Genomic DNA, 27,886 nt, shown 5'->3' on the forward strand with positions numbered 1-27,886 from the left:
TTTCAAATATGGCTGTATTCGAGGGGCTGTAAGATGTAAGCCAGTCATAACAATGGAATGATGTTGAAGTTGAAAGGAGACACTGTGGCAGCAGTGGAGTCATTCAGGTTCCTGGGCACTACCATCTCACAGGACCTGAAGTGGGAGACACACATTGACACCATTGTGATAAAGGCCCAGCAGAGGTTGTACTGCCAGCTGAGGAAGTTCAACCTGCCACAAGCGCTGATACAGTTCTATTCAGCAGTCATTGAGTCTGTACTCTGCACTTCAGTAACTGTCTTTTTTTGGTGCAGCTATGAAATCAGACGTCAGAAGACTGCAGAGGACAGTTCGGACTACCACCATGCGGTTCAGGGCTTCCGCAGGGAAGATAATATTATATATATATATATAATGTGTGTGTGTGTGTTAAATCCAAATTTACAACTTTGTTTCCATGATGATGTAATGTCAACAAACCATGAAATGACTGTAAAAATTACGATTTAAACAACTTTACAGATCAAATAATACATAAGTTTTAACAGAAGAATTAATGTAAGTGTTTTCATAAAATTATAAGCTTTGTAACCTCACTAGTTCCTCTCTGTAACATCGATTTTTGCTTCTTTTGTTAAGAAAAGGACGGACGAGTCGAAATTAATTTAGATTTAATCCACATTTGGCCACAAATGCTGTCGACAGAGCTTTACTTTTACTTTAACCCTAAACATTCCTTCAAAGGATACAAACTGTATAGAGCGGAACTACAGTAAATTGCTCCGTTTCTGGGGATTATTAAGCGTGTGGCGCGGTCGAAGCGGACGTTGTTGGTATAGCGCAGTAGATGAATGGGAACGATGTGATTTAATGCAGTAGGAAAATAATCGCGTTATATTAATTAAACTCAAAGCGAGCAACAATTGAATTGTCGAATCTTACAGAACGTTAGGGTTGAACGCAATCAACCAACTAAAATATGTGTGTGTCGTTGTTATAATGCATTCGCATGGGTTGTCTCGGTGATCACCGGTTTCATCGCCCTACATTAGTCTTGATTTCAGCAGATCATCATGAGGCTGAGATTGAAGCTCAAGACTGTGTTCGTGCTCTACTTCATGGTGTCACTACTCGGACTAATCTATGCGCTGATGCAGTTGGGTATGACTGTCATCACAATGTTCCCTCTTCAATCACAAGGATTTACCTGATGTAAAAGTGCAAAACTAAATGATTAATTGTTATCCATGACATTGACTCTTTTCTGTAGGTCAGCGCTGTGACTGTAGAGATCATGTCATATCTAGAGATCAACAAATCTCTCAGCTGAGAGGGGAGCTGCAGAAGCTGCAGGACCACATTAAAACATCAGAACTGGCAAAAGACACCAAGAAGACTAATGTGCCTATTATTTATGTGATAACACCCACATATGCAAGGTATGTACGCCGCTGTTACAAAAGACTGCAATGCAGGAATGCGGTAAGCGTTTATCTTTTATTTTTATGAAATAACAGGTAAAACGTTACTAATACCTGCCAGGTTGCACCGAAATAATTGCCATGAAATATCACACCTTTGTAAGCCCTAGGCTCTGTAAACAACAAAACAAAACAAAAAAGCCCATATGCCGCCCTTAGATTATTTGTTTCGCTAATCAGAAGTCTTTTGCTTTGTGTCGGTCAATCATTCAGCCCAGATATGGACAGCAGGAAGTTGAGAGCGACCGTTTGACGGGCCCTGTGCCAAATGGCACTCTTACCCCTTGTTGTCCTCTGAGTGCAGACCGATGGGGCGCTAGTAAGCAAGTCTATGCATGAGTGATTTAAGTGTGCATTTGGTACAGACTTCAAGACTTCAGTCAGATGACGCATTTTATATACATTATTTTATTAATATACACCCAGTTTTACAAATGATTATTGGGAAATCATGCCATGGATAGAAAGAGTAAAAGAACACACTTTAACTCTTGAATATGTATTTTTGTTAAATAATTCTTAGCAACATACTGACAATAAAGTATTAGATAATTTAATCGTGAACCTCAAATAGCAACATCAAAACCCCATCTTTTTTAGATATTTATAGAACAAATAAGAACACCTGGATGAATGATTTCAGGTGCTTCAAAGAGTCAAATGTATAGAAATGAGAACATGCGTCTCACACGCCACCATTTACTCAGTGTTACCGCCATCTACTGAGAGCATATCACAGCTCACTTGGATAAGAGGAGATTGTCTGATGGTTATGTAAAGCGAGCAACTACAGTTTGTTTGCCATTACAAGACGGGGGCAAGTCAATCTGAAAATGATAAAAGAACATCATTTTATTCTTCTATGAAACAAAGAATGTTTCAGACACTTTGTTCTTAATAGATCACACAACAGCATATTTACCTTCACCATTTTAAATAAATATATTTCAAAAAGTTCTTAATGCCTTTTGAGGGATTTTGTTTCTGTTTTAAATATGTTTATTTCGCTTCTCATCGTCTGAGCATTATTGGGAGCAGCGAGTGAATTATTATTATTATAATATTTATAAATATAAAGTATATATTATTATAATAACTACTATCATGACTATTTGATTTCTCAATTTCTTAGCATTTAATTAACTAATATTTTCATGTAAAATAAATAAAATGATTGGTAAAAGAAAGCATTTATGGCATATATTAATATATATAACTTTTTGAAGTGTAGCTAACAACTTTTTCAAAAGAGTATTTTGATTGTAGCTTAACTACTTATAATTATTAGTAGCTTGTAGCTTGTCAAACTACAGTTACAAAGTAGCTTCCCCAACACTGCATATATTGCAAAAATCATATTTTTACACACAACCACACCTCTGCAGGTATATATATCGCCGGTAGAGAGAACGTTGCTTTATCAATAATTATAAGCAATCTTACAAGCTACAGCTATGAACAGGACAGAATTTTTAATGACTCACAATAATACTAAAACCATCCTTGAAACAACGATAGCAAATGTTTAGTGTTAGATTACTTTTAAATACATAAAACTTCATTAGTAAAAGTAAATGGGAGTAATTCTATGGAAAACTGAATGAAACAAAGTATTGAACCTGATATACAGATCAGACTAAAATGTGAAACTATATATATATATATATATATATGATGAGCAAGTGATCTGTCATTGACAAGAAAAGATAATTGAAATAAATATTTAATCTATGAATGACATCGCCTAGTCCACCATATTTTTTCCTTTGGCTCGGAATCTCCAGTCCGCTATGATTGATCTAGAGGATCCACAGCGGGGACTGTGGGGTAGTACTCCGCTGTGGAGCCTGCATTGATGCGGGCTCAGCCGAAGGGCCCATTGAAGCCGCAAAGGGGGGCGCTCGTGAGCACCCTTATGAACGCAAAAATGTAAAAAGTGACTCCCTACGGTCTCGTGGACTTTTTTGGCACCAATGCATCAAAATGAAGTGCAAAGCCATGCATTAGGTGTGTTACTATGCTGCCTTCATGTGCTATTGGAATTATCATAAATATGAGTTTCTCACTCAGAAGTTGCACATGAACGACCTCTGAAGTTGTAATTACGACTGAGAAGCAATTTTGATACCAGAGTATCCGAGCTGGGAGGAGATGTAAACTTTCAACATGGCGGAGGAGATTACAGTTTCTGTAGTGATTTACATTTTATTTGTATTTTTCTTCTAAATACAGTTTATTGTTTGCGCTTACCTTTTCGGTCATATTCATTTATGTATATCAGCAACCATTTGATGCATGTTGTACATTTTTACACCATAAAAATAGCTAAACAAAATTCCATTATCGTCAGCAGACAGAGTGATCTGTACTAAGGTGTCAAAATAAAAGTTATAATAAAACATATAAAATATGTATGAATGAACCTGACATCGTCCATGTTCCTGTTATTTCGACAACAAGGCATTTGAACGTGACATACTTGTCATTTCCACATCAGAAGTGGAAAGTTTGATAATTCCGAAAGCACATGAAGGCAGCAGTAATGATTTATTTTATCATTCCTGTCATACACATGTAACGATGGCACATGTTGTTTTGTTGCAAATGCCTATCGATGCATAAACCAGCTAAATGTGTCTTATTTTCGGGCAAGTTTTATCATTGTTCTTCATTAATAGTACAAAAAATTCATATCAAATTCAAAATCCTCAAGGAAAACTGAATTATTACCAATAACAATTGGCTTCCGACATGATTCTTTAATTTACATGACCCCAACTCTGAAAAGTAGAGCATTTAAATCATGTCAGAATGATCGTATTTACGAGTTAAACACGTGAAATTTAGGTTTAGAACAAACTACTCCATTGGCATACTATATAGTAGGGAAGTATGGATACTCTGATGCAGTGAGTTTGGCCCTGTCCCAAATGGCACACTCCGGACTTGTGGACTTCCTCAGAGTCCACACTTCGGTGACGTCATGTAGTGCAGACTTATAGGGCCCCTCGCGCAAGTCCATAAGGGCGCATTGAGATGTATTTTTGGGACAGACTCGATCGTGAAGCGTAGTTATTGTTGGACAGGAGCTGCAGGTTCGGTTCGGGGAAATATGCTGCCTATTGTTGTTGTTTTTACTATTGTGTTTGCGAGATGGCTTGCCATGCAGAGAAATCACATTTATACGCTCCGACGTCGTAGAAGACAAGATTATTTTTCATGCATACAAATGCTGATGTTATGCACGGAGGAAAGGGTAAGCAAGTAAATGTTATTGACTTTGTAGATAAACATATAACTTGTCAAAAGTCGTTAATGCATTAAGTCATTATTATTTGATTTACTGTTTAATTTTATTTTTTCTTTATATATATATATATATGTGTGTTTATTTTATATTTTTTATGTGTACCTTGTTTTTTTTATGTCGTTTTTAATTTACAGGTTTAAATATCCATACTTCACTTACATATGACTCAGTAAAGCCCTGCCATTCGGTTCTATATAATGAATCGTTATGCGATCAGCCTATTATTCAGCGCGCTATTACTATGTTTGAGACATCAACCACTGGTCGATGACCATAATGTTTGTATAAACTGTAGGTAACAACTGGTAAAATGTACACAGTCATAAAAACCATAATGATACTTACACTTAAATATTTTCTTCTCAGCCATGTTATCAATTGTCTGTGTCCGTGAGCGAAAGCGCTCTTCACACCAGTTGTCTGATTGGCCTTTCGCAAGGACTCCTGGGTACTTGAAGTGCGTGAAGCCTGGATCTATGCGGGCTTCGCGGAAGACCGCTTCAAGGGTACAAAGGGGGCGCTGCTGAGCACACTTCAGAGCGTTAAAATGCTAAATGGGACGGCCTACGGACTCGTAGACTCAGCGAGCACGCGCAATTTAAGTCCACGAGACCGAAAGTCCGCATGAAGTGCGCCATTTGGGACAGGGCATAAGTCATTTGAGAACGCTATTTTACTACCGTTGCTTTTCACAACCAATGTCATACTTATTACCACTACAAGTTCAGTGTGACTGTTCAGGTTTGCTGATATCCAAATGCATCTTTACTTAATTTTCCTTATCTCTGACATTGACTGCATCTGAATGTGCCAAAAACATAGTATGCCAAAAACAATATTCCAATGGAGTAGGATATACAAATCCACAGTATTCGTAAGAGTAAGCGAGTAATACCCAGTTGACCTTCTATTTCGGGTGACATTGTGAAGTGTGCATCCACTGAACAATTCTATTCCATTATGCCATGGGAGACTTCACATTTAAAACTCTGAATTAAAAGTTGGGAGTTCCAGAACTGCTAATATCGCTTACAACACCTTTTAATGTCTCTTATTCTTCCTCTCCATCTTGCTCCTCTTTCCAGGCTGGTGCAGAAGGCAGAGCTCACTCGTTTGTCTCACACCTTCCTCCATGTTCCTCAGCTCCACTGGATCTTGGTGGAGGATGCTCCCCAGCCAACTCCGCTCGTCACAGATTTCCTGGCTTCATCTGGCTTGACATACACCCATCTCCACAAGCTGACCCCCAAAGACAGGAAGTTGCAGGAGGGTGATCCTAGCTGGTTGAAGCCCCGAGGTGCTGAGCAGAGGAACGAGGGTCTGAGCTGGCTCAGGGAGATGGGGGCAGCCGCCGAGGGGAAGGAAGCGGCCGCCCTTGAGGATGCTGTGATATATTTTGCTGATGATGACAACACGTACAGCTTGCAGCTCTTTGAAGAGGTGAGATATTCTGAGTTTGTTGTTTGTATTGATGCTTTGTGTAGCTCCACAGAAACAAAGATTTAAATGCAAAGCTCCTCCAGACTTAAAAGTTTGTTGTAAAACTGTAGCTAGAGCCAGGTTATGTTTATTTTGTTTCTAAGGGCCAAATCTTATGAGGATTACAGAGGATTCTAAATAAGAGATCATGTTGAGACATGTCATGGGTTTTAAATGCTTAAAGCCTCCAGGTGGAGCTATACATCAGGTTTAACAAATGTATCAGAAGTTCTCTTTTGGAAATTTAACCAAAACCCCATTTTGGTTGTAGTGGTCTTAACCTAATGGCTATGAACATTTGATGGGAGGTCTTAGGAATAGTTCTCCCAAAAATGATTATTTTGTCATCATTTACTCACCCTTATGTTGTGCCAATCCTCTGTATCACTTTTTTTCTTTTACAAAACACACAAGATTTATTAAAGGATGTTCCGTTAGCTGATTTCCACACAATAGCAGTTGTAAGTGACTCGTTGTAAAGCTGAAAAAACACCAAAATGTGTCATAAAAGTAGTACATGCAACTTGTGCGTCATATTCTTAAGGCATATGTTCACTTTGGACGATAAACAGACCAAATTATTATACACTATTAACTCATTAATCAACTCTTGTAAACAGAGCACAAATGAAATAATATGATTCTTTCAGGGCTCAACAATAAAGATTTATTTGCGGTTAGCCTGGTCAGGCTGGCAGTTCAGATTTTTTCTTGCCCTACCAATGATACATTTGCCCCACCAATGATACATTTGCCCCACCAATGATACATTTGCCCCACCAATGTATTTTATATGTGGCCCAAAAAAAAAATCAGAAAAAAAAGAAAAAAAAAACATAATTCCTGCTGTTTACACAAAACCTTACCTTTGTTAGGCTGCTAGATAGCCTTACCTTGGTTTAAATCTGCAGATTTCACAGCAAGAATGTTCAATATTTCACAGGTATAAAAAAAAAAAAAACATAGTGTACAAGATCAATGAATGTATGATTTTGGGACAATGCAGCACTAGCACAATTGAGCAAGTAACTGTCAACAGGCCTGAAACATCAAACATCTTTTTTTGCACATCTTGACCAAATGTCATGACACAAGAACTAAGACCATCTCCCCCCCCCAGTTTGGAACGCCCTTTCCCAATGCGCTTTTAAGTCCTCATGTTGGCGTAGTGACTCTCAGTTTTCTCCACCCCTGAGACCATCAATCTGCGCATCTTGTCACTGGGCTTGTTGAGCACGTTACCTTGGAGACGTAGCATGTGTGGAGGCCGACGCTATTCTCCACGGTATCCACGCACAACTTACCACGTGCCCCACCGAGAGTGAGAGCTACACATTATAGTGACCACGAGGAGGTTACCCCATGTGACTCTACCCTCCCTAGCAACCAGGCCAATTTGGTTGCATGGGAAGCCTGGCTGGAGTCACTGGGCATGCACTGGATTCAAACTCGTGACTCCATGGGTGGTTGTCCGCATCAATACTCGCTTAGATGCCCAGGCCCCAGAACCAACATGGTTTGATGTTATTGATGTGTCTCCATATTTGATATGTTCCCAATAAATATCTTAATTTTCTTGGGACAACATAAGTGATTTTTCAACAGTCTTTTTAAATTAGGACTTTCTCTAACACTTTTTCCATCCTCACTCTCCTCCCCCACACCCTTCAGATACGATACACACACCGTGTCTCCGTGTGGCCCGTGGGTCTGGTGGGAGGGATGAAGTTTGAGAGTCCTGTGGTGGAGGACGGGAAAGTTGTACGTTTCCACACTGGCTGGCGCCCCAATCGCCCTTTCCCCATCGACATGGCTGGTTTTGCAGTGTCCCTGAGGCTGGTTCTGGCCAATCCCAAAGCCTGCTTTGATGGTGATGCTCAGATGGGCTTTCTGGAAAGCAGCTTTCTTCAGCACCTGGTTACTGTGGAGGAGCTGGAACCTAAGGCAGACCTGTGCACCAAGGTAACTCCAGTTTTATTCTACCAGTTGCAAATATGCACATTTGTATACTGTAATCTTATTTCCTTTCTAGATCTCAATGTATTATTAATCATACACATAGGACATCAATATGTGATGGACTATACCATTCATCTGCCATTAAGTAATGACACTTGGTATGCACTATAAGAAGGAGACAGAGCTATAAAGCATTTAAAGTATAGTTCACCCAAAACATGCTAGTTTTGTCATTATTTAATTACACCATGACAATGACAAAATGTAAAAAAACACACCATAAAAGTGTCATAGTAGTCCAATTGAATCTTTCACTATATACCAAGCCTTATGAAGTTTGTTTAATAGCTTCAAATTTAAGTTATTCACTGATAATCTTCCTCTCTGCTTTAAATTTCAAATTGTTTTTGTGGTAGGGATATGCAAATCTACCAGTTTTCATAATTGACTAGTCGTTCGGTTCTTTGAATGACTTGTCTACTATTCAATGTTAAGGATAATGTATAATTAGGCTCTGTTATGTTCACGAGACCAGATCAGCCATTTCAGAGGGATATATGGATGCTACGAACAGCACTTCAACATGGTAACTATTGGATATTGAACAAATAAATAGGCTAAATAACTATAACATCTTGCCGAACAAAAAAGTAAGAAATAAAGGCTCAAATACTGAGCGGCACAAAACCGCTTAAAGGAATAGTTCACCGAAAAATGAACATTTGCTGATAATTTACTCACCCTCAGGCCACCCAAGATGTATCGGAGTTCCTTTCTTCATCAAAACATAATTTAAGATTTTTAGGATTTAATTTCAGGCCTCCTCCTTTAAACAATGCAAGTGTATGTACTCCATTTTTTGACGGTACATGAGAGGGATGACGTAAGCTCGTTTGTAAGGTCACGCATCACATGGAGGAGGCAGGAAGCGCATCATTGTTTACAAGAGAAGTAGGGCTGTACAAAAGTTTAATTGTCTTTGTTGTAGATTTGTATTTGTATAAGGGTATTGTTCAAAATGGTTGTTTGGTGTGTGTATCCTGGATGCTTCAACCTTCAGAAACCCCAAAGGAAATGCATGCCGTGAAAAATATAAACTTTTTTCATCAACTGCCTATACAAGATCATGAGCGATTGAAGCTCTGGCTTATCACGCTGAATGTGGATATCAGTACACCCCTACATTCTCTCAAATATTGGAGGGGGTACAGTGAACATTTTACCCCTGAGGATTTCAGACCATCGATAGAAACAAAGGATTGATATCTGAGTTAATTGGCTGTGCCCATGCTGTTTTTCCAGCGAACTCGGGTATGTGTGCAAATTTTGTCATTGTAATGCCTCTCTCTGGCTCTGCACCTCCCTCAGTGCTCCGCTCCTCATCACCCCGCCCCTGCACTCAATTCACTCGCTCATTGCTGCCTGCATAAATAACTCCCCTTCACGCCACTTCACTGTCAAGTCTCACACAAAGGACGTTTGGTTTCACTAACTACAACTTGTGTGGCTTGAATTCCTGACAGTCATATAGCCTATGGCTGTGTCTCGTTTGGAAGGCTGTGTCCTCCGGAGGTCACATTTGTCGGCCGCATACGTCATCGAGGCTGTCTCGTTTAATTTTTTGTTTTTATTGGGAATGCAAAAAAGGTTAACAATTGTATAAATGTAATTGCATATACATAAAAGCTATTGACAATAGATAAAAAAATAAGAAAAATACAAATACAATGAAACAAGCCTATATCATTTCTGCTAAAGAAATAGCACAAGTAGATAACACAATGGCATTGCTCCAAAATAAAAGATGGTTATTACTGCAGTAATGTTTTTTCACATGTACAGAAGCATATATTTGTAGTTAAAGTATATAAGTATTGTTTTGTTTCTAAAAAATAATTAATTGTTTGGGTTCAGAAGAACTTTATTTGTGATGTGGATTATTTTGATGCTCCCTAAATATGCATTTTGGACCATCAAAAGTACATTTACTTGCATTGTTTAAAGGAGAACTGAAATTAAATCCTAAAAATCTTAAATTTTGTATTGATGAAGAAAGAAACTGGCCTGAGGGTGAGTATATTCTCAGCAAATGTTCATTTTTGAGTGAACTATTCCTTTAATGCGCATCCTAAACGCAGAATGATGCGCTTCAATGTAACCGGAGTTATTGCAGATCTGCAAGATAATATGAGGATAATAGTAAAGATAAAAGGTACACATCTAGTTCATGACATTTAAGAAGTTTAAACTTTTTTTACTCCAACTATTTATTTAAGCAGTGTCAAACAGAATCAGCAAAAGACTTCAATCTCTCCACCTCACAAATATGGGACTATTACTCACAGCAGAGGATTAAACGTCCGACAGTAATCGTCTTGAAATGTATTGTTGATGCTGTGCTTTGCTGTAACAACAGCGCATAAAAAGACTAAACCTTAAGCATTAAAGAGAAGCATTAGTTAAAGAAACTAAACATCTTGCAGAAGGTTTTACTCTGCTGACTGTTCATTGTTAAGCACAGCAAATATCATCACACAAAAACACACTGAGAAGTGGCATCTCTCTATTAATTTGAGAATTGCGACTTCCATTAAAACCGGCACTTCTAAAAATATTTATGTAAGTAGCCGACCCAATTAATCAATGAGTCACTTTTCGATTAGTCGACCACCCTAGCACATCCCTAATTTGTGGTCACTTTTTCGTGTTTGTATTGAAACTTACTGCCTCAATCATTAGTGGTATACATGAGAACCAATAACGTTTTGTAACTTTTACATCAAACCTGACATGTTGTCTTAACATGCCAAGTTTGTATATGTACATGTGCTAATGAGATTTGAGAGGCTACGGCAGAGGGGTAAAAAAAATCATAATGCACTAGTTGCAAGGAGAAAAAAAGCTGCTCGGAAAATCTGCCTAATATCTCCTTTTGCGTTTCACCGAAGAAAGAAAACAACGGGGGGGTTATGACATGAACTTTAATTTTGGGTGAACTTTTCTTTTAAATAGTCCTTTAACTACACTGAAATCGTTTTCCTCTTGCTCAGGTACTTGTGTGGCACACCCGAACTGAGAAGCCAAAGATGAAGAGGGAAGATGCACTACAGAAGCAAGGGTTGGGTTCAGATCCCGATGTGGAGGTGTGAGCTCCACCTTCTCCGAGCATGCCTGGACTTCTCCAAACATATGTTGACAACTTCTAGTGTGCCAAACAGATTTACAGTCTTACGTATATGACATAACTATGAGTCACTCTGCTGATCAACTGTTATTACAGGGCCACTCTTTTTAACACGCACAAAAACACTACAGACTTTGGCCTAAAAGAATTAGCAAAGGAAGTGATGATTCAGCTGAATACAGGGAGGGAGAGAGATACGAAGGAAACCACAACTTGCAACCATTTATGGAAATCCATTTCCACAACATATCACACCCATATAGTCTTTTTCCTCTATACTCTTGAACTGTATCTGAATTTTTAAATAGTGTTGAAATCAATAAGGTTGTATTTATATCTTTTATGTATATACACTTATCAGCCACAACATTAAAACCCACTGACAAGTGATTTTATTATCAACAACATTTTATTATCTTGTTACAGTGGCACCTGTCAAGGGGTGGAATATATTAGGCAGCAAGTGAACAATCAGTTCTTGAATTTCATGTGTTGGAAGCAGGAAAAATATGCATGCGTAAGGATCTAAACGACTTTGACAAGGGACAAATTATGGCTAGACGACTGGGTCAGATCATCTTCAATACGGCAGGTCCAGGGGTGTTCCTGGAATGCAATGGTTAGTACCTACCAAAAGTGCTCCAATGGAGAACAACCAGTGACTGGGTCATGGGCGCCCAAGGCTCATTGATGGGAAGTGAAAGCTTGCCGTCTGGTCCAATCCCACAGAAGAGCTACTGAAGCACAAATTGCTGAAAAACATAATACTGGCCATGATAGAATATAGAAAGGTGTTGGAACATACTGTGCATTTTACCTTGCTCATGCTGACCCCTGTTCACCACCGAAAGCTCCTACAATGGGCACGTGAGCGTCAGAACTGGACGTGGAGCAATGGAAGAAGGTGGCCTGGTCTGATGAATCACATTTTCTTTTAGATTGTGTGGGTGGCCGGGTGCGTGTGGGTTGTTCATCTCATCGGGGGAAGAGATGGCAGCAGGATGCACTATGGGAAGAAGGCAGGCCGGCGGAGACAGTGTGATGCTCTGGGCAATGTTCTGCTGGGAAACCTTGGGTCCTGGCATTCATGTGTATGTTACTTTGACCTACATACAAATTGTTGCGGACCGCGTACACTTCATGGCAACGGTATTCCCTGATGGCATTGGCCTTGGCCTCTTTCAGCAGGATAATGTGCCCTTCCACACTGCAAAAATTATTCAGAAATAGTTTGAGGAACATGACAAAGAGTTCAAGGTGTTGACTTGGCCTCCAAATTCCCCAGATCTCAATCAGATTGAGCATCTATGGGATGTTCTGGTCCAACAAGTCCGATCCACGGAGGCTCCGTCTTGCAACTTGGTGCCAGATACCACAGGACACATTCAGAGGTCTTGTGGAGTCCATGCTTGCGGGTCAGAGCTGTTTTGGCGGCACAAGGGGGACATACACAATGTTAGGCAGGTGGATTTAATGTTGTGGCTGATGTGTGTGTGATGTGTGTGTGTGACGGATGTGTGTGGTTTACTTGAAATAAGTGTTTTATGATTTATTATGTCAATGTTGGCCATGTCTCTGTTAAGGAATGCCGCAAATGTCGCATCTGTCCTGATGTCTTGTAGTGTTTGTCTAATGTTATAATGTCAAGCTGTTGTCTTTTGTCTTAAGATTTGTTTGTTTTCTTTTTCTTCTCTGATAAATGACGTGGAGGACAGTGACAGTACAGAGGTGATGTATATTTATGTGATTAAGAATTTATTTTGAATCCAGTCCAAATGACATGATTTATCTGACCTGATGTCATGTGCACTTTGTGCTGATAAGGCTTCAAGTGACAGTGTGAAGTACAGTGACTCTATGATGTCATTTGTAAAACAACAGATGAAGAAAGCATTCTCATACTATGAAATTGTATTCAGTTCTTTTGCAGATCACTGTCTTTGTGCTGACGATGCTTTGAAAATAATAGACAATAAGGTTTTAATACAGTTTGTCAGATTCCATAAGCTCAAGGTTTTTCGTTGTATTGCTTTAGAGCTCTACTTGTTGTAGGATATTAAAGTTGAGGTGTCAAGTCCCCTTGAAGCATCAACATGTTCAAACACATCTGCTTTTGTTGTAAATAAAAACGGTTGCCATTGCCGATTTTGTTCTTAATATGGTATTGGAACGACTTCCAGGTCAACCTATGTCTCACTCATTTGAACAATTTGACTCATTCTGACCCATCGTCTTAAGAAGTTTCAGCACAAGAGACCACAAGTAGTGAATAACCTAGACCGTACACGCCCTCTGTATTATGATTCAATACTTCAACTCTGCTTGGTCCTATTGTATGCTCTCTCCACCACACAAGTGCAAGAGCACAGCTGTTTCGGTTTATGCTGATATCACCTGGAGGCTGTTGATGCTCCACATCAGATGCTTTTTTACTTAAACTAAAGCACTGAGCAAGAATAGAATATACTGTGTGCATTACAGTCTATAATTTTAACTGGAAAATAATGTTAAAATGCTACAGTAAAAACTAAATTGGTTAACTGCTAAAAAAAAAAAATTATATTTAAGAAGACAACATGTAATTTGATGGCAAAATTGTGTAAAAATGTATTTCTAAAAAGTAACTTTGTAGTAGTCATAGTAGTATGATTTACCTTATAGTTAACAGTGAATATGTATATTGTGTTTCACAAGACAGTACTTTTGTTATCCCACCTGTGTTACTGTGGTTAACCGTACATTTAAAAGTGCAAAGCAGATATTTGTAGTTCCAGTAGGTTCATATTTTTACACTATATAATTTCATGATATATATGGTACTGAACTGTAAAATATACAGGCACCTAAATGACATTCCATAATCCCTGAAACATGGTCACTGTATTTTTACAGTGAATTTATGGCCACCACAGCTGGCAGATGTTTGCTGTAAATGAATAATACATTTATTTTAATTTTTAGTGTACTATACTGAAAGATAGACCCAGTAAAGTTGAAACAGTGAATATTTCCTTTCTAGTGAAAGCTGAGAACATCAGTTTTGGGGGGTAATTATAGATTTTTCTACCTTTAATGTATGTTGGGACATCTTAGGATGTAAGGCCATCCCATAAGAAATATGATTGCCAATGCACCTTCTAGAATTTTGTTAGCTTTTATTCAGTCAGAAAGCTTAGAAAAGCAATCAAATTCATGAATATAGATAGACTGACAGACAGACAGATATTATGCAGTGTAAATGATTTTGTAAAGTAGATTAAGTCAAATAATATGATTGTAAATGAGTATTTTGGTTGGTTTGCGTGTGTGTGCATGTCATGCCCTCGTATCAGGGTGAGGAAAACTAAGAGTATTTCCAGCTGATGTGTTAGAAATATTTGAGTATCAAATGTGTCAGTATATTTCAAGTTAAAAGTTATTTAAAAATTAGTGTTACAACTATACCTGGTATGGGGACAATTGTAACAAAAGTGCTCCTTGTCTTCAAACATATTGTAGAAAATGGTAACGGTGTATGCAGCTTTTGCCATTTATTTTGATAGTAGACAGTAAAAAAATGGCAATGTTATTCTGCTCTGTATTTGTAAAGTACAGCGAAAAGTGTCACAACTGTACTCTGTCTACCCTGTTGTAAAGCTGCATTGGAACAGTATTGTGAAAAGCGCAACACAAATTAATTGAATTGTTTAAAAGTATTTTAAGAAACACCTTTTTACATGCATGATTATGCAAATCATAATTATGTAATTCATGCAAAATTACTTGCAAATACAAACGTCCACATGCACATAATTATTTTAATTTTTTTTAAATCTGTTACCCTGCAGCAGTCACTAAGTCTCTCTTAAATACCACACCTAATATATCCAGGTATGCATTCCATTCATTCTTTTTCCAGTCTCTCTCTCTCTGTTTTCTCTTTCTCCATTACTGGCAGTCTGTTTGCCCAGTTTTATGCTGTTTATACATTCCAACATCTTTTTCAAACTATCAGCAAAATCAAGCAAAAGCATGTCTGAACAATATGTGTTAGTGGAGGTTTTTCTTTGGAAATCCTTAATGTTGCCAGGGGAAATAATCCCCAAAACAGCATGAATCCTGCTCCAGAGAGTCAGAATCTCTGCTAAAGGTTGAATAATGGAAACACAACACTGGCTGACTTTGAAACTCTCTGTATTTTGGTTTGAGTTGGCTGAAATTGTGTTTTTCTTTTTTGTAGGCTGCTGACCTTCTTTAGTTAATTAAAAGAAACGGGGTAGTTTGCTTGAATGACGACAGGTTCAGACAGAGTGACGATTGTGTGTGTGTCAATGTAAGGTGAGTTGGGTGCTGAGAGAGAGAGGGAGCAGAGTCAAGGGAAACAGTCAGCAGGTAAGTCGTTTAATGCTCTGTTTTTTATTTGTACATTAAAATGTAATGAAAATGTCATGTTAATTAATTAAATAATGGTTACAATACCAAATTATGTATACTAATACAATACTAATAGTGTAACTACCTGTGAATGCTGAAGTTGGTTAGTTCCATTTAAAAAACATTTAATAGCTTTAATGGCATGAATAAGATTACCTAAACTAACCTAAAATCTCCAAAGATCTCATGGATGGTTGAGGACTCTGCAAACAAAAATATGAAACAAACCTTAGCACTATGTGTATTTTTTAAATATTCATCATTTTGAATAATGTAAGTTATCATCAAATGCTAGTTACAGGCTTTAAAACACTAAAAGCTAAGGTTTGTGAAATATTTATAATTACTAATATTAATCACATTTAATTCACTATCTGTTAAAATATCTGAAATACTGTATGCTCTTCCTGGTATGAATAATGGGAGAATAATATATGCATTTAATTATGATTCTGTTTAAATATATGTGCAGTATTACATTGTTGTGAGTGATTTTGAGTCACACCCAGTCATATGCCTTGGCACCAGTATCAGTTCCAGCACGACCAAGCTGAGTCAAAGTCAAAAAGAGGCTGGAGTTCCTCTTATCTGAGTGATAAAGCAGTCGGTAGTCTGTCCACTCAGGAGACATACTGTCCCTAAATAGGAACTTACTGATACGCTATTTACACACAGACTGAACTTTGAACATTGTGTGAATATGATGACATGGTTGATAAACACGCATTGCTAAGGGATGGAGGGGAGAGTTAAACCTCAGGGTATGCAGATTTCATTTCGACAGTAGCCTGATGAATTCTGTTGGTCTTCTTCCTCTTCTTCTTTTTCCTTGAATTATGTAAGGAATGTTTTGGTGTGATTTTCTGTATCCAGAAGCTGATGGATGTTGTTTTTCTTCTGCTCTGTTTCCAAAGTAAACCTTTTAACTGATGACCACCATCACATGTCAAAGTCACTTGTTTTTGTCTTCCTTCCTCTTTAGATTGCCAAAACCGGATTATCATCTCTCTGAGTTCACAAGACCATGACTATCGGCAAGAGCTCCAGAAAGAACAAGGCCCCTCGTTCCCCTACTTTCCTGGACAAGGCTAATGGATTCTATGGGCGCCTGGATGAGATGGGTGGAGATGATGTACAGGTGGAGGGAGAAACCACAGAACTCCAGATGGGAACCTTGATCATAGAAGAAATCCAGAGCCAAGACAAAATGCCGATCCCAGGTTGGATAGAAGAGGATGACCATGTGGTTGATTTTAACCAGGGAATGATGGATGACGATGGGACCACTTTACTGAAGAGAAAGCCCAGCAGACTGAGTCAGCGCTGGAGCAGGAAAAGTTCTAGGAAGGCAAAATATGACAAATTTTCTTCAGGGAAAGAAAGTAAGAGTACTGAAACTGTAAAGAACCAATCTGTAGGTCCAAATCCAGAGGTACCAGCAGTGGCCCAAACCCTGAAAGCAGCAGACAGCAGAGATGTAGAACCAGCACTGGTCCATTTCTCGGAAATGGAGCATGCAGATGATCAGATTCTCATTTCAGGAAAGACAGGGGGTAAAAGAGAACTGGAAGACATAAGAAAAGAGAAGAAGACAGAAGGCAAATTGGATGGAGAAGCCATGGAAGTTGAAAAGAGGAACTCTCTCAAGAATTATCGCATGGTGAGATTTGGCTGTAAAAAATGTCTGATGGTTTTGTGTTTTGTCACTGAGGCCACGTTCATATTTATTTGTTTTCGTTTTCTGTTTCCTAACGTCATTGTTTTCTGAAGTGTGTAGTAATGGAGAGTGTCTTTTTTCGATTGAGGAAAAAGCTGTTCTAGTGTGGAAGAGAAGTGTAAACGTAGCAAAATCAATGCGGTTACAAATGAAAACGTGTTAGTGTGAACATGACCTAGGATAAGCTCAGTTAATCTGTTAACACTTTAAAATAAGGTTCTGTTAGTTTACATTGTTTAGTTAATGCATTAGGTGTCATGAACTATCTTTGAACTATAATTTTTCATTAACGTTAATTTATAAATATGCTATTGTTTATTGTTAGTTCATGTACAACTGTTAACCTTAAAATGTATTAGTGTGAACATAATGAACATTTATAAGAATAATAAATGCTGTATAAACTGTCCATTATTAGTTAATGTTAACTATTGTGTTAACAAATGTATACAACAACATAGCATGTATGCTGCTTATATCGAATACAACCTTCATAAAACATTCATTTTGAGAGAAACTATAACTCTAATATGCTAATATTAGAATAAACTGCTAATATGTTCAGTTAGACAAATTAAAATGAAGATTTGTCTTCTAAACCTAATAGCCTACAGATTGGAGTATTTAGTATTGATTTAATCATAAATCTGATCAGAACATAATAACTAAAGCAATTACCTCCAAACATGCTTCATACACAAGTTTTATCACAGCTCAAGGCACCACATTTACTCTAAATGCTAATAGTTACTCAACACATTTTTTACTTTTCTAAAAACAAGGTAACTTACAGTATTTAGAAAAATAATAATTGTTATTTAAAATTAATATAGTGTTCATTCTTATGACTTTTGTTGTTGTTTTGTTGTAGCTGGTTGATTTTTCCTTACCATGAGGGTGATTAATGTTACGTCTGGTGAACTTGGAACCTGTTAAAATTAAGCCATTCTTCTCTACACAGTTGTATTTATCAAGTGCATATTTATGTGCATTAAAAAGGAAAATCCAATGTGCCATATAGCTAACCGAGATTGTAGTCATAATTTCCCTAATACTGTGGAAGACGTACTATACCTCAATTTAATTAATTAATTAAAAACGATGATACTTCAATCACAGATTAGTTAAGTTTACTTGTAACTAGTTAACGTTAATTTAAAAAGGAAGTTCAGTTTACTTGAGCCAAATACGTGAGCCATTAACTTTATAAAAAAAGTAAGGTCAATTAATAATTTTTTACAGTGTAAAGTGAAAAAGATTTATATTAAATTAATGTCTAAAATGCCTTTAAGCATTTATGGTTCAAAAAGGGAACATTTTGGAGAGCCATTTTGGGTAAAGCTCCTTTTCTAAAATGTGCGAAAACAAGCAGTCTATTAGTGCCACCAGATAAGACTCCATCACCCCTGTTTACTGTCCACCACAACTGTTTACTTTTGCAGTAATATACCATTGTCAGTCTCTTCTTTCCATCTATCCACCCTTCCTAAAAACTCATTGCTGAATGTTAGGAGATCATTTTGCTTGGCTCTGTCTTTCTCTTACCCCACACACTCTTATTTTATAGGCAATCATCTCTATCCCTCTGTTATGTCACTATCAATTTGTATTTATACATTCTAAGAAAAAATGCAAGCAATATGCAGACAACAATGCTGTTCGATCTAGACTTATGCAAGGTGACCTTGGTTGAAGCGGTTTCTCTGATGAGGAATTTCTGCAAACAATCAAAGTACCCTGTAATTTCACCTGCAGTCCATGACCTCTAGTTGATCTACTGAGGGCACATTCTTTCCCTGTCCCAGCATGGTCAATAACCCTATCCAGCAGAACAAAAATGTTCCCGACTAAAAAACAATATAGTATGTTGGGGGGATTTTGTTTTCTGTGACTGTGAAAGTTAATTTTTTCTATTTCATTTCTTCTGTAGGCACTGGACAGAGCTTTGCGTCGAGGATGGGAGACATTTGTTGCCAATCTGTACAGTGTGACACTGACACCTATCTCATCAACATCCTCTTCATCCTCAACATCAGACAAAACCAAAATGAACAGGAATCGTGCTTTAGCAGAATTCAGATAACAGACTGATTGTTGACGTTCAAATTGATTTGCAATTTCGTGTATTAATTTAAATGTGCATACATATTTAATATGTATTGTTCTGTTGCATAGAACCAATCTGTGTTGATCTTGTTTTTAACTGATCGTTATATAACCTGACAAGAGGGGTCAATATTTGAACTTTTTATCAGCGTATAAATTTGTTATCGCAGCACTACTTGGCAGGGGCGTGTAGCTGATCTTTGTTCCCTCAGATGAACATATGAGGCCCATGGCCTTAATTATCTTGGAGAGATTTTATTTAGTCCAGATGTGATTATAATTTCTGAGCTGTGAACAGTTTGGGAGTTCCTGTACTTTGGTCATGAACTTGTATTCTTCCAAAAAATTACAAAGATGTACCTAAGGGTTAACTCAAACCAAACCTGGGAGCTCAATTACACAATAAACATCAATAAAATGCCATTATAACATCATTGGTAGTGAAGTATAATGACAGAGCCAATAGATGGAGTCAAGATGTCTTTGGGGTTCTGTACATTTATTTTACCTGTGAACCCACTGTATTTTTTTTTTTTTTTTTTTAACTATTTGGTCTATGTGAAAAACATTTGGTGTGAGTGTGATGTCATGTCATGTTCTGCATTGTCTTATTAAAAAGATAAAGTGAAGAAAAAACACTTTGTCACTCATATCTGTTCTACTGAACAATTCAGTTAAATTATACTAAATTTACATTATTAAAAACTGATAGTGAAAATAAGTGCATAAACAATTATTACATGTATGCAATATTGCTAATGAGAAACACCCACAGTTGAAGTTTAGGAAATGTTTTCAAATGGCAAAAATAATGCATTAATAGATTTCCACTCTTCAAAGGCTACAATATAGACTCTGCCGCCATGAGGACACATTTATCAGTTTGCGGTTCTCTTTGGCTATGGTTGTAATGGAATGGTAGCATACTGTTTACTGTCTTTAAAAATGTGTATATGAAACAGTATGCATAATGCAATTATGAACAGTAAAACAGTAGTATGCTATACTGGTGTCACATGACTTAACTATGCAGCATGTAGAATTCAGTGAATGGCATCCAGTTACAATCTCATAGGGATTTTTATTTATTTAGGATTGTATTAGAGATACAGTATCCACTGCAGTGCTCTGTTGTAGGGTACAGAGCTGTTCAGCCATGACATATATTTGTAGGCGAATCCAAAAGGCTAATTCGACATGGGTTCCCTCTGTATAAGATCTGTGGTAGGAAGAAAAATTTGTGTGAGAATAAGGTCTGTGGTAAACATTACGTTTTTTTCATTTTGTGCTAGATAAGGACTACAAATACCACAAGCATGTCAGTGAAAGTGCATGAAGAAACGGAAAAACGTTGTAGATCTTATCGAGCAACTTGTTAGCAACATAGCCTACTTGATGTTTACCACAGACCTTATTTTACTCAAAAATCAAAATCTGCCATTTTAAAAACCGATAAGAAAATCCAGAGGGAACGCGTGAAAATGCTAATTCTCTTTCTGAATTTTGGACAAAACAAACTGAACAGCTCTCAACTGCTTAGCTAAATGTGGTTGATCATCATGGCATTTCAGCAGAAAACGTATACATATTGCATACTGCAGAAATAGTAGGAGTAGCGTATGATACATGGTAGTATGCTATGCGGATATATGCTAGCCTAAATACCCTCGTTTTACTAAAATGATGCCATCTAGAGGAAAAATGTGAGGATTGAAAAACGAATATAAAAAAGAATATATTAATCAAGTCAGCAGCTAGTGCTTTTACGGGTTTTTTCTTTGTCTCTGTCTTTTTTTTATTTTTATTTTTATTTTTTATTATTATTGTTTTTTTACTATTTTAAAGTTTTTCATCCGCACTTTTTCCACAGTTTAATATATGTTAAATATCATTGGCTGTTGTAAAGTGGGCGTGAATCGCACGTGATGCCATGTATAAAAAGCGCCGTGACCTTCCATTCGTTCATTTTGAAGCGGCATCTGTTCTGAAAGGTATGGTTTTCTATGTGTTTAATCCAATGTGAATTTTTGTTGGATTTCAATTATTTAATGCAGAGGAAGTACACGTTTTAGAAAGCCACCTTTTTCCTGCGTGTAAATGTTCGCAGTATGTTGGCTTTAGTGAAGAGCATGTTGTTGAAGCTTTTTTGCGAATGAGTCTCTGATCTGAATCTAAAGCCATCATTGCTTGTTTACATCTTTTACTTAATTTAATAGTTGACAAATTTAATCTCTTATCAGAAGCACTACATAAGTGGGGGAATTACTTGGAATTTGTCTTTTTGTGCGACATTTCCAGTTGTTGGATCTCTCAGTGATGATAACACACAGACCTGTACTGAAACACCGTGATTGCAGTTTATATATCTGACGAGAGATTTGATGCGCTATTCTCCTGCATTTTTATTAAAACTACTAAGCAAGTCGTCATGTTCGGGAAGCTACAAATGAAAGCACGCGTCTTAACGTCGTCTTTTTCACCCCTACAGACCAGAACGAGTATGCAGTGCATGGACTGTGATGGTAAGTCTTTAGTTTGCAATATGTTGTGTAGTTTAGAATGTTGCAACGTGCTTCTATGCACACAAGGACATTAAAAGCCAATCCTAAAGGGACACTACAAAATGATGTGTACACTCTCTCTTATAGATAACTATTTAAGCTTGGCCTAGCAGTTTTGTTTCATACATAAATTAAATGCTTAACTTAAGATATATCCAGCGCTAATGTGATTTTAGCAGCAACTGAAAGCCGAAACCTAATTGACGCACGCAGACGCGAGCGCTTGTCCAACACGTGGTCACGCTTTACATGCATTACGTGCACGCTTGCATTGCATTGGCGGTTACAAGCCCCTCCCTTTTTCTTTGGGCGTGAACGCGAAATCATGATAATGGCGGCGTTTCGAAGGCTGCAGTATACCTAGTATCCTCTAAACCAGCGTTTAAGTGAGACTTATTTCGTAGGACAAACGGAAAGTGTCATTGTGGCGTCCTGTCATGGCAACTATTTAAATTGAGCGCTTTGAGAAGTTTGGGAACGTATGAGTTATAAAAATGTTAATCGAAAACAGATTTTACAGGTTTACTTTTAGTGTACTACTAATATAATAAATTATACACTCTGCACCCATATACTGGGGTAACATTACGTTTGAACGTCATTTACGGGCAAATTAACTTTAAAACCTTAACTTTGGTTCAAATAATTGTGGGTTATGACGAAGGTACCCACTATGCATCAGAATTCCCGTATGATCTCAGTGTCCTACACTTTTCTGAAACTATGACTTATGCGACCTCAGGAGAGCGCAGCCTTCCAAATGAGACCTCCGCTGTTATCCTCGGAGGTAGCATAAAACTGAGGTCCTCAACTGTTCAGAGACCAATTCCTTGTAGTTTATTCAAAACAGAATCGATGTCAGTTAAACGTGACCGAATGGGCAGCAAGTTGGTTGACCACGGTATCAGATGCAGCCCGGATTTTAAATTTAAGTCGATAGTTTGAGTGGAGAGACACCGAGTGGAAAACCAAAATTCGTTTGAATGGACTGGGCACTATGTATTGTATATTTCAACTTTAATTGCTGTCTGAGTCCACCATAACGGTTGTTGATTGTAAGCGAATCCGTTTTAGCGCCTCTTGCGACAACACCGAGAATGCAGCGCGTAATTGTGTTATAAATTCAGCGCTGACGCATTGCATCACGAACAACGACGGGTGAAATCGAGATTGCCTAGCAAGGTGCGTCTGCGTACGTGTACTTACAGGGTCTGTTGGAGCCTTCAATATACAGTGCATGCCATTTGAGGAAGTGTATCCCTCATTCCTGTCATTAAATGGTATGCCACTAGGGTCTTTTAGTTTCTTTTTGCTAAATCTTAGACTTGCCTGTGAATTGTGTTGTAAATTTTTTTTTTTTTTTTTTTTTTTTGTAGTTGTCATGGCGTCTGCTGGAATGAGGCCTAGGCTTGTTAACTTCAAGGTAAGTTTGTCACTTGTTTTCTGTAGTCTGAATGTTTGAATGATGATTTCAATGACAAGCATATGTCTGAGTTTCAGTGATGTTTGCCTTTTAGATTCTGACTAAGCAACTGACTAGAATAAAGTCTTCACATTTTCCCTTTGCTGTATTATAACTAGCTTTCTCTCCTTTTTATAAGGATGCTTACAAGTGAAATTGTGCACCTTTTGCAGTGGATTTATTTTTATGGTAAGATTTTTGTCAGCATTTTGTCTTCTCTTTGGTATTAAACGTATTAATGGGTAATCCAATCTCTCAACTGGACAACAGACATGACATGTGGCTTTCTAGTTAAGTCTAATCTGACTCCTTTTCTTCCCTATAGGTGGAACTACTTGTCCTGAGGAAGTGCAGTCAATTGTTTTCTAGTGAGTTTTTAATAAAATTATCCTGCTTCCCGTTTACTTTCATCTCGATGGTTTGAGAGGATGAACGGGTCAAACCGTTTAATACGTGGACGGCATTATTGCCCCATGGCATTGTAGTCACCAAAGCCCTGATCGGACCAAGAATCCTGGTTCGTTTCTGTGTCATAACTATGCAAGGCTTTAATTTGTATTTGTATTTTTTAAAGGTAATGTAAGCCATCAAACTTGACAAGACCTAAAGGGCCGGAGTTGTGTAGAGGTAATTATTTTTTTTTAAATGATTTAACTGCTGTGGTGCCATCTCTGTGATGAAGATACTTAGCTCACTTTGACCCCATGTGAAAAGTCGTGAACTCCTGAGAGATCGTAGACCTTGTTTGATCATTCTGGCTGTACATGTATTGTGTTCTAAATAGTTCCCCTCTTCCCCTTCAGGAGCATTGTGCTGTTAAAAATGGAATGGGTTTAACTCCCTAACAGGTGAGGTCTTAACAGTTGCTCTACCAATGCTCTGTCTCTCTGTAACTTATGATGATTAACTTTGGAATCTCGTTCGTCTGAACTCCCTGTTGATAAATCTTATTACTGATGTTGCAGTATTGCTGCCTGTAGTGGTGTAGTTCATGTGTATGAAGTTACATTTAAGACCCTTCCTTTTTAAGGTGGCACACATTAAGTTGGCTGAGCAGATGAAAGGTTAGTCAGATTTAATTTTGCCTTAATTTCATTAGTTCATCCTTTATGATGCAACTTGCACACGTCTTACGCCTTGTGTCAAGACCAGAACCTGAAAAGGTGAACCCACTGGTGTTGCCTTGGCAATAAGGGGATCACTTGTTGGGGTTACCAACAGTCTGAGAGGGACTGTTTTATGTAGATTTAAGTTTTAAATATTGTGCAGTGTTCCTAAAGGTTTTTTTGTCTTGCATGCTCCTTCCAGTACTGCAACAGATTTGTACCCCTCCGGAAGTTCTGCACCATTGAATATGGCAAGGTTGGTATGTTTACTTTATCTAAACTTTCAGAATTCATTGTGAACGAGTAGGTATGATGACTTGAGATTACCGCCCCAGTCTGATTTTTATCTGACTGAATGGTACCCCTCTGACCTCAGTTTGTGTTAGGATTTTATTATTTTATATGGTGGATATATATACAAGGCAATTTGCAGACCATTTAAATTAAGTGCAAAACGAACCAAAAAAAGGCTGGAATATTTACTTATCCCTCTACCTCCCCAGGTTTTCCATGATCGAGCAATTTACTGTTCCATATTTCCCTAGAGGTTGACTTGATAGATCTTTACAGAAAAGGTTTGTGGCCATGTGTAACTTGTTCATGTTGAACACTTTGAAATGATGACTTTATACCGCCCCAGTCTGATGTTTTCATGACTGATTGGTACACCTCTGATAACAAATATGGAATCATTTTGAAGGTTTTAGGGTAATTATTTGTACTAATCTCTTGTGTGTTTTATAGGTTGCTGAACCATGTACTATTCTTCTGAATTTTCCTAGAGGTTGACTTAACTAGATGCTGCTGTATCTTTACAGAAAAGGTTTGTGGCCACGTAACTTGATAATTTTGAAGTGATTAATTTAGATATACTGCCCCAGTCTGACGTTTTTATGACGGATTGGTACGCCTGATAACAATCTGGAATAATTTTGAAGGTGTATGGTAATTTGTACTAATTATTCACTTTTTTTTTTTTAGGTTGCTGCATTCAGATCTTTGAAGTTCAGTCCTTTTATCTCTACTGCCAATATTTGAGCTACACTGTACAAAACTACCCTTAACCGCATTAGACCATGTTAAATTGGCTAAAATTAATGGGCATTTTGCCATTGCTACTGTAAGAACTTGTAAGACAATAAAGCTGTTGGTCTAAACTTCCCATAAGATCAGCCTTTCCTTGGCTGTGGTGTTTTACCAGTTTATTGATGTACATGGCCTTTTGTTTTCAATTGTTTACATTCAGCATGTGTTAAGTATAGCTTTAAGTAATCTGTTCAACTAATACACTATTTTAAAGATCTAAGGTGGCAGATTCCTTCAGATAAAGCATTGACCCATCTAAATTTCTTTTCAGAAGAGTTAATTTGTGCACAGATATACAACACTGCAAGTCTGTACTTTTTTGTTATAGCAGTGTAGATTTTGATCCAGCAATGATATGTGTCTTGGCTAAATCCATGGTAATTCTTTGCCCAAAAACATGTGAACTAGAATATAAAGCCTTTGTCCATTGTTACATTTAAACACTTTTTTTTTTTTTTGGACAAACTAGAGTCTAACATGCCCTTCTATAAAATGCATTTTAGTAGTGGGTCTGGAACAGAAGTATAACTGTTTTATGAATAAACCTGTCTTGGTCTTAAAGCACATGAGAACAGCGGTTTCTGATGTCTGTTAATGCATGAATACATTTATACTAATGACACTTAGAGGGTTTAATTTATGAGGACAAATAATTGTGAATGCAACAATATGTGGGTGGTAATTTGCGTAAATTATCACGTTATTTCATAAGTGAGAATACTTCTCGTTAGAAGATTGAAATTCCTCGCCGAAGTGGGGGCGCAAGGTCACATTTGTATAAATGACACCAGAAGTACTGTTGGCTTTCAATGTAGCATTCAAGTAAGCAAAAGGTCCAAAACGCCACCAATGTATTAATGAATTGCATGTACTCTTCATTGTAATGTAATGCTTAAAATCAGAGTTACTATTTTGTGGATTAAATTAGGGAAAGTAATTTTATTGATCCATCTTCAAGGATGACACAAGCCACTACACTGAAGGTGGAGTGGTAATGTAGACACATACAGCACCTCCCCAATTCAAGCTGATTAGTGAGTCAAATGCACATCAATTCTCATTTTTTATCTTTTCATTTGATGCCTTTAAGCAACATTGAAAGTAATTTTCGATTACTGACTATTTTAGTCATGTAATCAATCAGATGTAATCTATCCCTAGGCATTTTTTGGGGATGGATGGCTCAACAGTAGGGTCTTTGCCCAAACAGAGCTTCATTGGCCAAGTTTGAAAATTAGCACATCCTCTTTTCCTCTTTATCTCCAAGGAAATAATGTAAAGATGCTGGGAACTAAACTTTGATATACCCCCTTTACATGACAATGCAGTGGAAGGTTATTTTGCAAAAAAAAATTGGACCAGAAGAGACCTGTGCTAATGCCCAAGTGGCTGGTATGAACTATGTCATGGCAAATGTAAAAGCTAAGCTTAAGTCCAGGAAGATGACAGAAAGGGTGGTCATTTACTGAGTTCATAGCATAACTGAATTTACTATGTATTATAGAGACTACTACAAACCAGTAAATGATGCTCAAGTGCTTTTTGCTTTACACCAGTGGTTCTTAGCCTTTTTTGAAGAAGACCCTTCTACTTTATTTTCTTACCCCAACCGAATTCAAATGGTTTCCACGTCTCACACCTTGACACTGTTTCTCACAGAGTTGGGAGTTTAAGAGCTTTTGCGCTCACGCTGCTGTGTCCATTGAGCCGTCTCCATCTATAGAGTCATCCAGGTGCATTAGCCGAGGGTGTGCCTCTGCCACTTTATGCTGTATTTGATGCCAGAGGCATTTCCAGCATTGAAGGACATCCGGGGCTTAGCCTAGACCATTTTATTTTCACACTATAGCAACCACTTCTCTGTAGTCCAAAGCTGGTGAGAGGGTATTCTTTGAGTTTTGCTCTGGCTGGGCCTGACTTTATCCTCGACTAACTCATCCTCTCTCCTCCCCGAATCATCTGTGATGCAAAAGAACAGATACAGCACATAACTTATTGCAAATCAGCTTCAAACAACTAATTCAAGTGCTACATATTTCA

At 37.7% G+C, this 27,886-nt stretch overlaps 2 protein-coding genes, 1 long non-coding RNA gene and 5 other non-coding genes across 10 annotated transcripts; all 8 read left to right on the forward strand.

Moving 5' to 3' along the window:
• The first annotated feature begins 798 nt into the window (after positions 1-798).
• On the forward strand, positions 799-13,528 carry LOC127658720 (galactosylgalactosylxylosylprotein 3-beta-glucuronosyltransferase 3-like). Its single transcript, XM_052148176.1, has 5 exons — positions 799-1,143; positions 1,253-1,421; positions 5,859-6,213; positions 7,924-8,214; positions 11,262-13,528. Exons 1-5 carry the CDS (start codon positions 1,056-1,058, stop codon positions 11,358-11,360), a joined length of 1,002 nt encoding a protein of 333 aa, XP_052004136.1. The 5' UTR covers positions 799-1,055; the 3' UTR covers positions 11,361-13,528.
• A 2,145-nt stretch (positions 13,529-15,673) lies between these two features.
• LOC127661018 (uncharacterized) lies at positions 15,674-20,255 on the forward strand. Of its 3 annotated transcripts, none has more exons than XM_052151577.1 (3): positions 15,674-15,766; positions 16,791-17,468; positions 19,456-20,255. In XM_052151577.1, the coding sequence occupies exons 2-3, from the start codon at positions 16,833-16,835 to the stop codon at positions 19,606-19,608; spliced, it is 789 nt and encodes a 262-aa protein (XP_052007537.1). In that variant the 5' UTR covers positions 15,674-15,766; positions 16,791-16,832; the 3' UTR covers positions 19,609-20,255. The 3 variants fall into 3 exon arrangements, with proteins under 3 accessions (XP_052007537.1, XP_052007529.1, XP_052007520.1); XM_052151569.1 differs by lacking the exon at positions 15,674-15,766 and adding an exon at positions 16,222-16,569; XM_052151560.1 differs by lacking the exon at positions 15,674-15,766 and adding an exon at positions 16,223-16,646.
• Positions 20,256-21,594: 1,339 nt separating this feature from the next.
• On the forward strand, positions 21,595-26,416 carry LOC127658742 (uncharacterized). Its single transcript, XR_007972454.1, has 12 exons — positions 21,595-21,622; positions 22,120-22,153; positions 23,569-23,615; positions 23,794-23,843; positions 23,980-24,022; positions 24,229-24,281; positions 24,458-24,502; positions 24,685-24,718; positions 24,963-25,016; positions 25,264-25,335; positions 25,505-25,583; positions 25,742-26,416. It is a non-coding gene; the product is annotated as an uncharacterized LOC127658742 (long non-coding RNA).
• On the forward strand, positions 24,323-24,387 carry LOC127619873 (small nucleolar RNA SNORD29). The gene has a single exon (XR_007967634.1). It is a non-coding gene; the product is annotated as a small nucleolar RNA SNORD29 (small nucleolar RNA).
• On the forward strand, positions 24,547-24,616 carry LOC127619878 (small nucleolar RNA SNORD30). The gene has a single exon (XR_007967635.1). It is a non-coding gene; the product is annotated as a small nucleolar RNA SNORD30 (small nucleolar RNA).
• LOC127619894 (small nucleolar RNA SNORD22) lies at positions 24,759-24,885 on the forward strand. The gene has a single exon (XR_007967639.1). It is a non-coding gene; the product is annotated as a small nucleolar RNA SNORD22 (small nucleolar RNA).
• LOC127619889 (small nucleolar RNA SNORD31) lies at positions 25,060-25,136 on the forward strand. Its single transcript, XR_007967638.1, has one exon. It is a non-coding gene; the product is annotated as a small nucleolar RNA SNORD31 (small nucleolar RNA).
• LOC127619885 (small nucleolar RNA SNORD31) lies at positions 25,371-25,440 on the forward strand. The gene has a single exon (XR_007967637.1). It is a non-coding gene; the product is annotated as a small nucleolar RNA SNORD31 (small nucleolar RNA).
• Positions 26,417-27,886: the final 1,470 nt, after the last annotated feature.

This window comes from Xyrauchen texanus, chromosome 2 (genome assembly GCF_025860055.1).
Source record: "Xyrauchen texanus isolate HMW12.3.18 chromosome 2, RBS_HiC_50CHRs, whole genome shotgun sequence".
NCBI classification, from domain to species: domain Eukaryota; kingdom Metazoa; phylum Chordata; class Actinopteri; order Cypriniformes; family Catostomidae; genus Xyrauchen; species Xyrauchen texanus.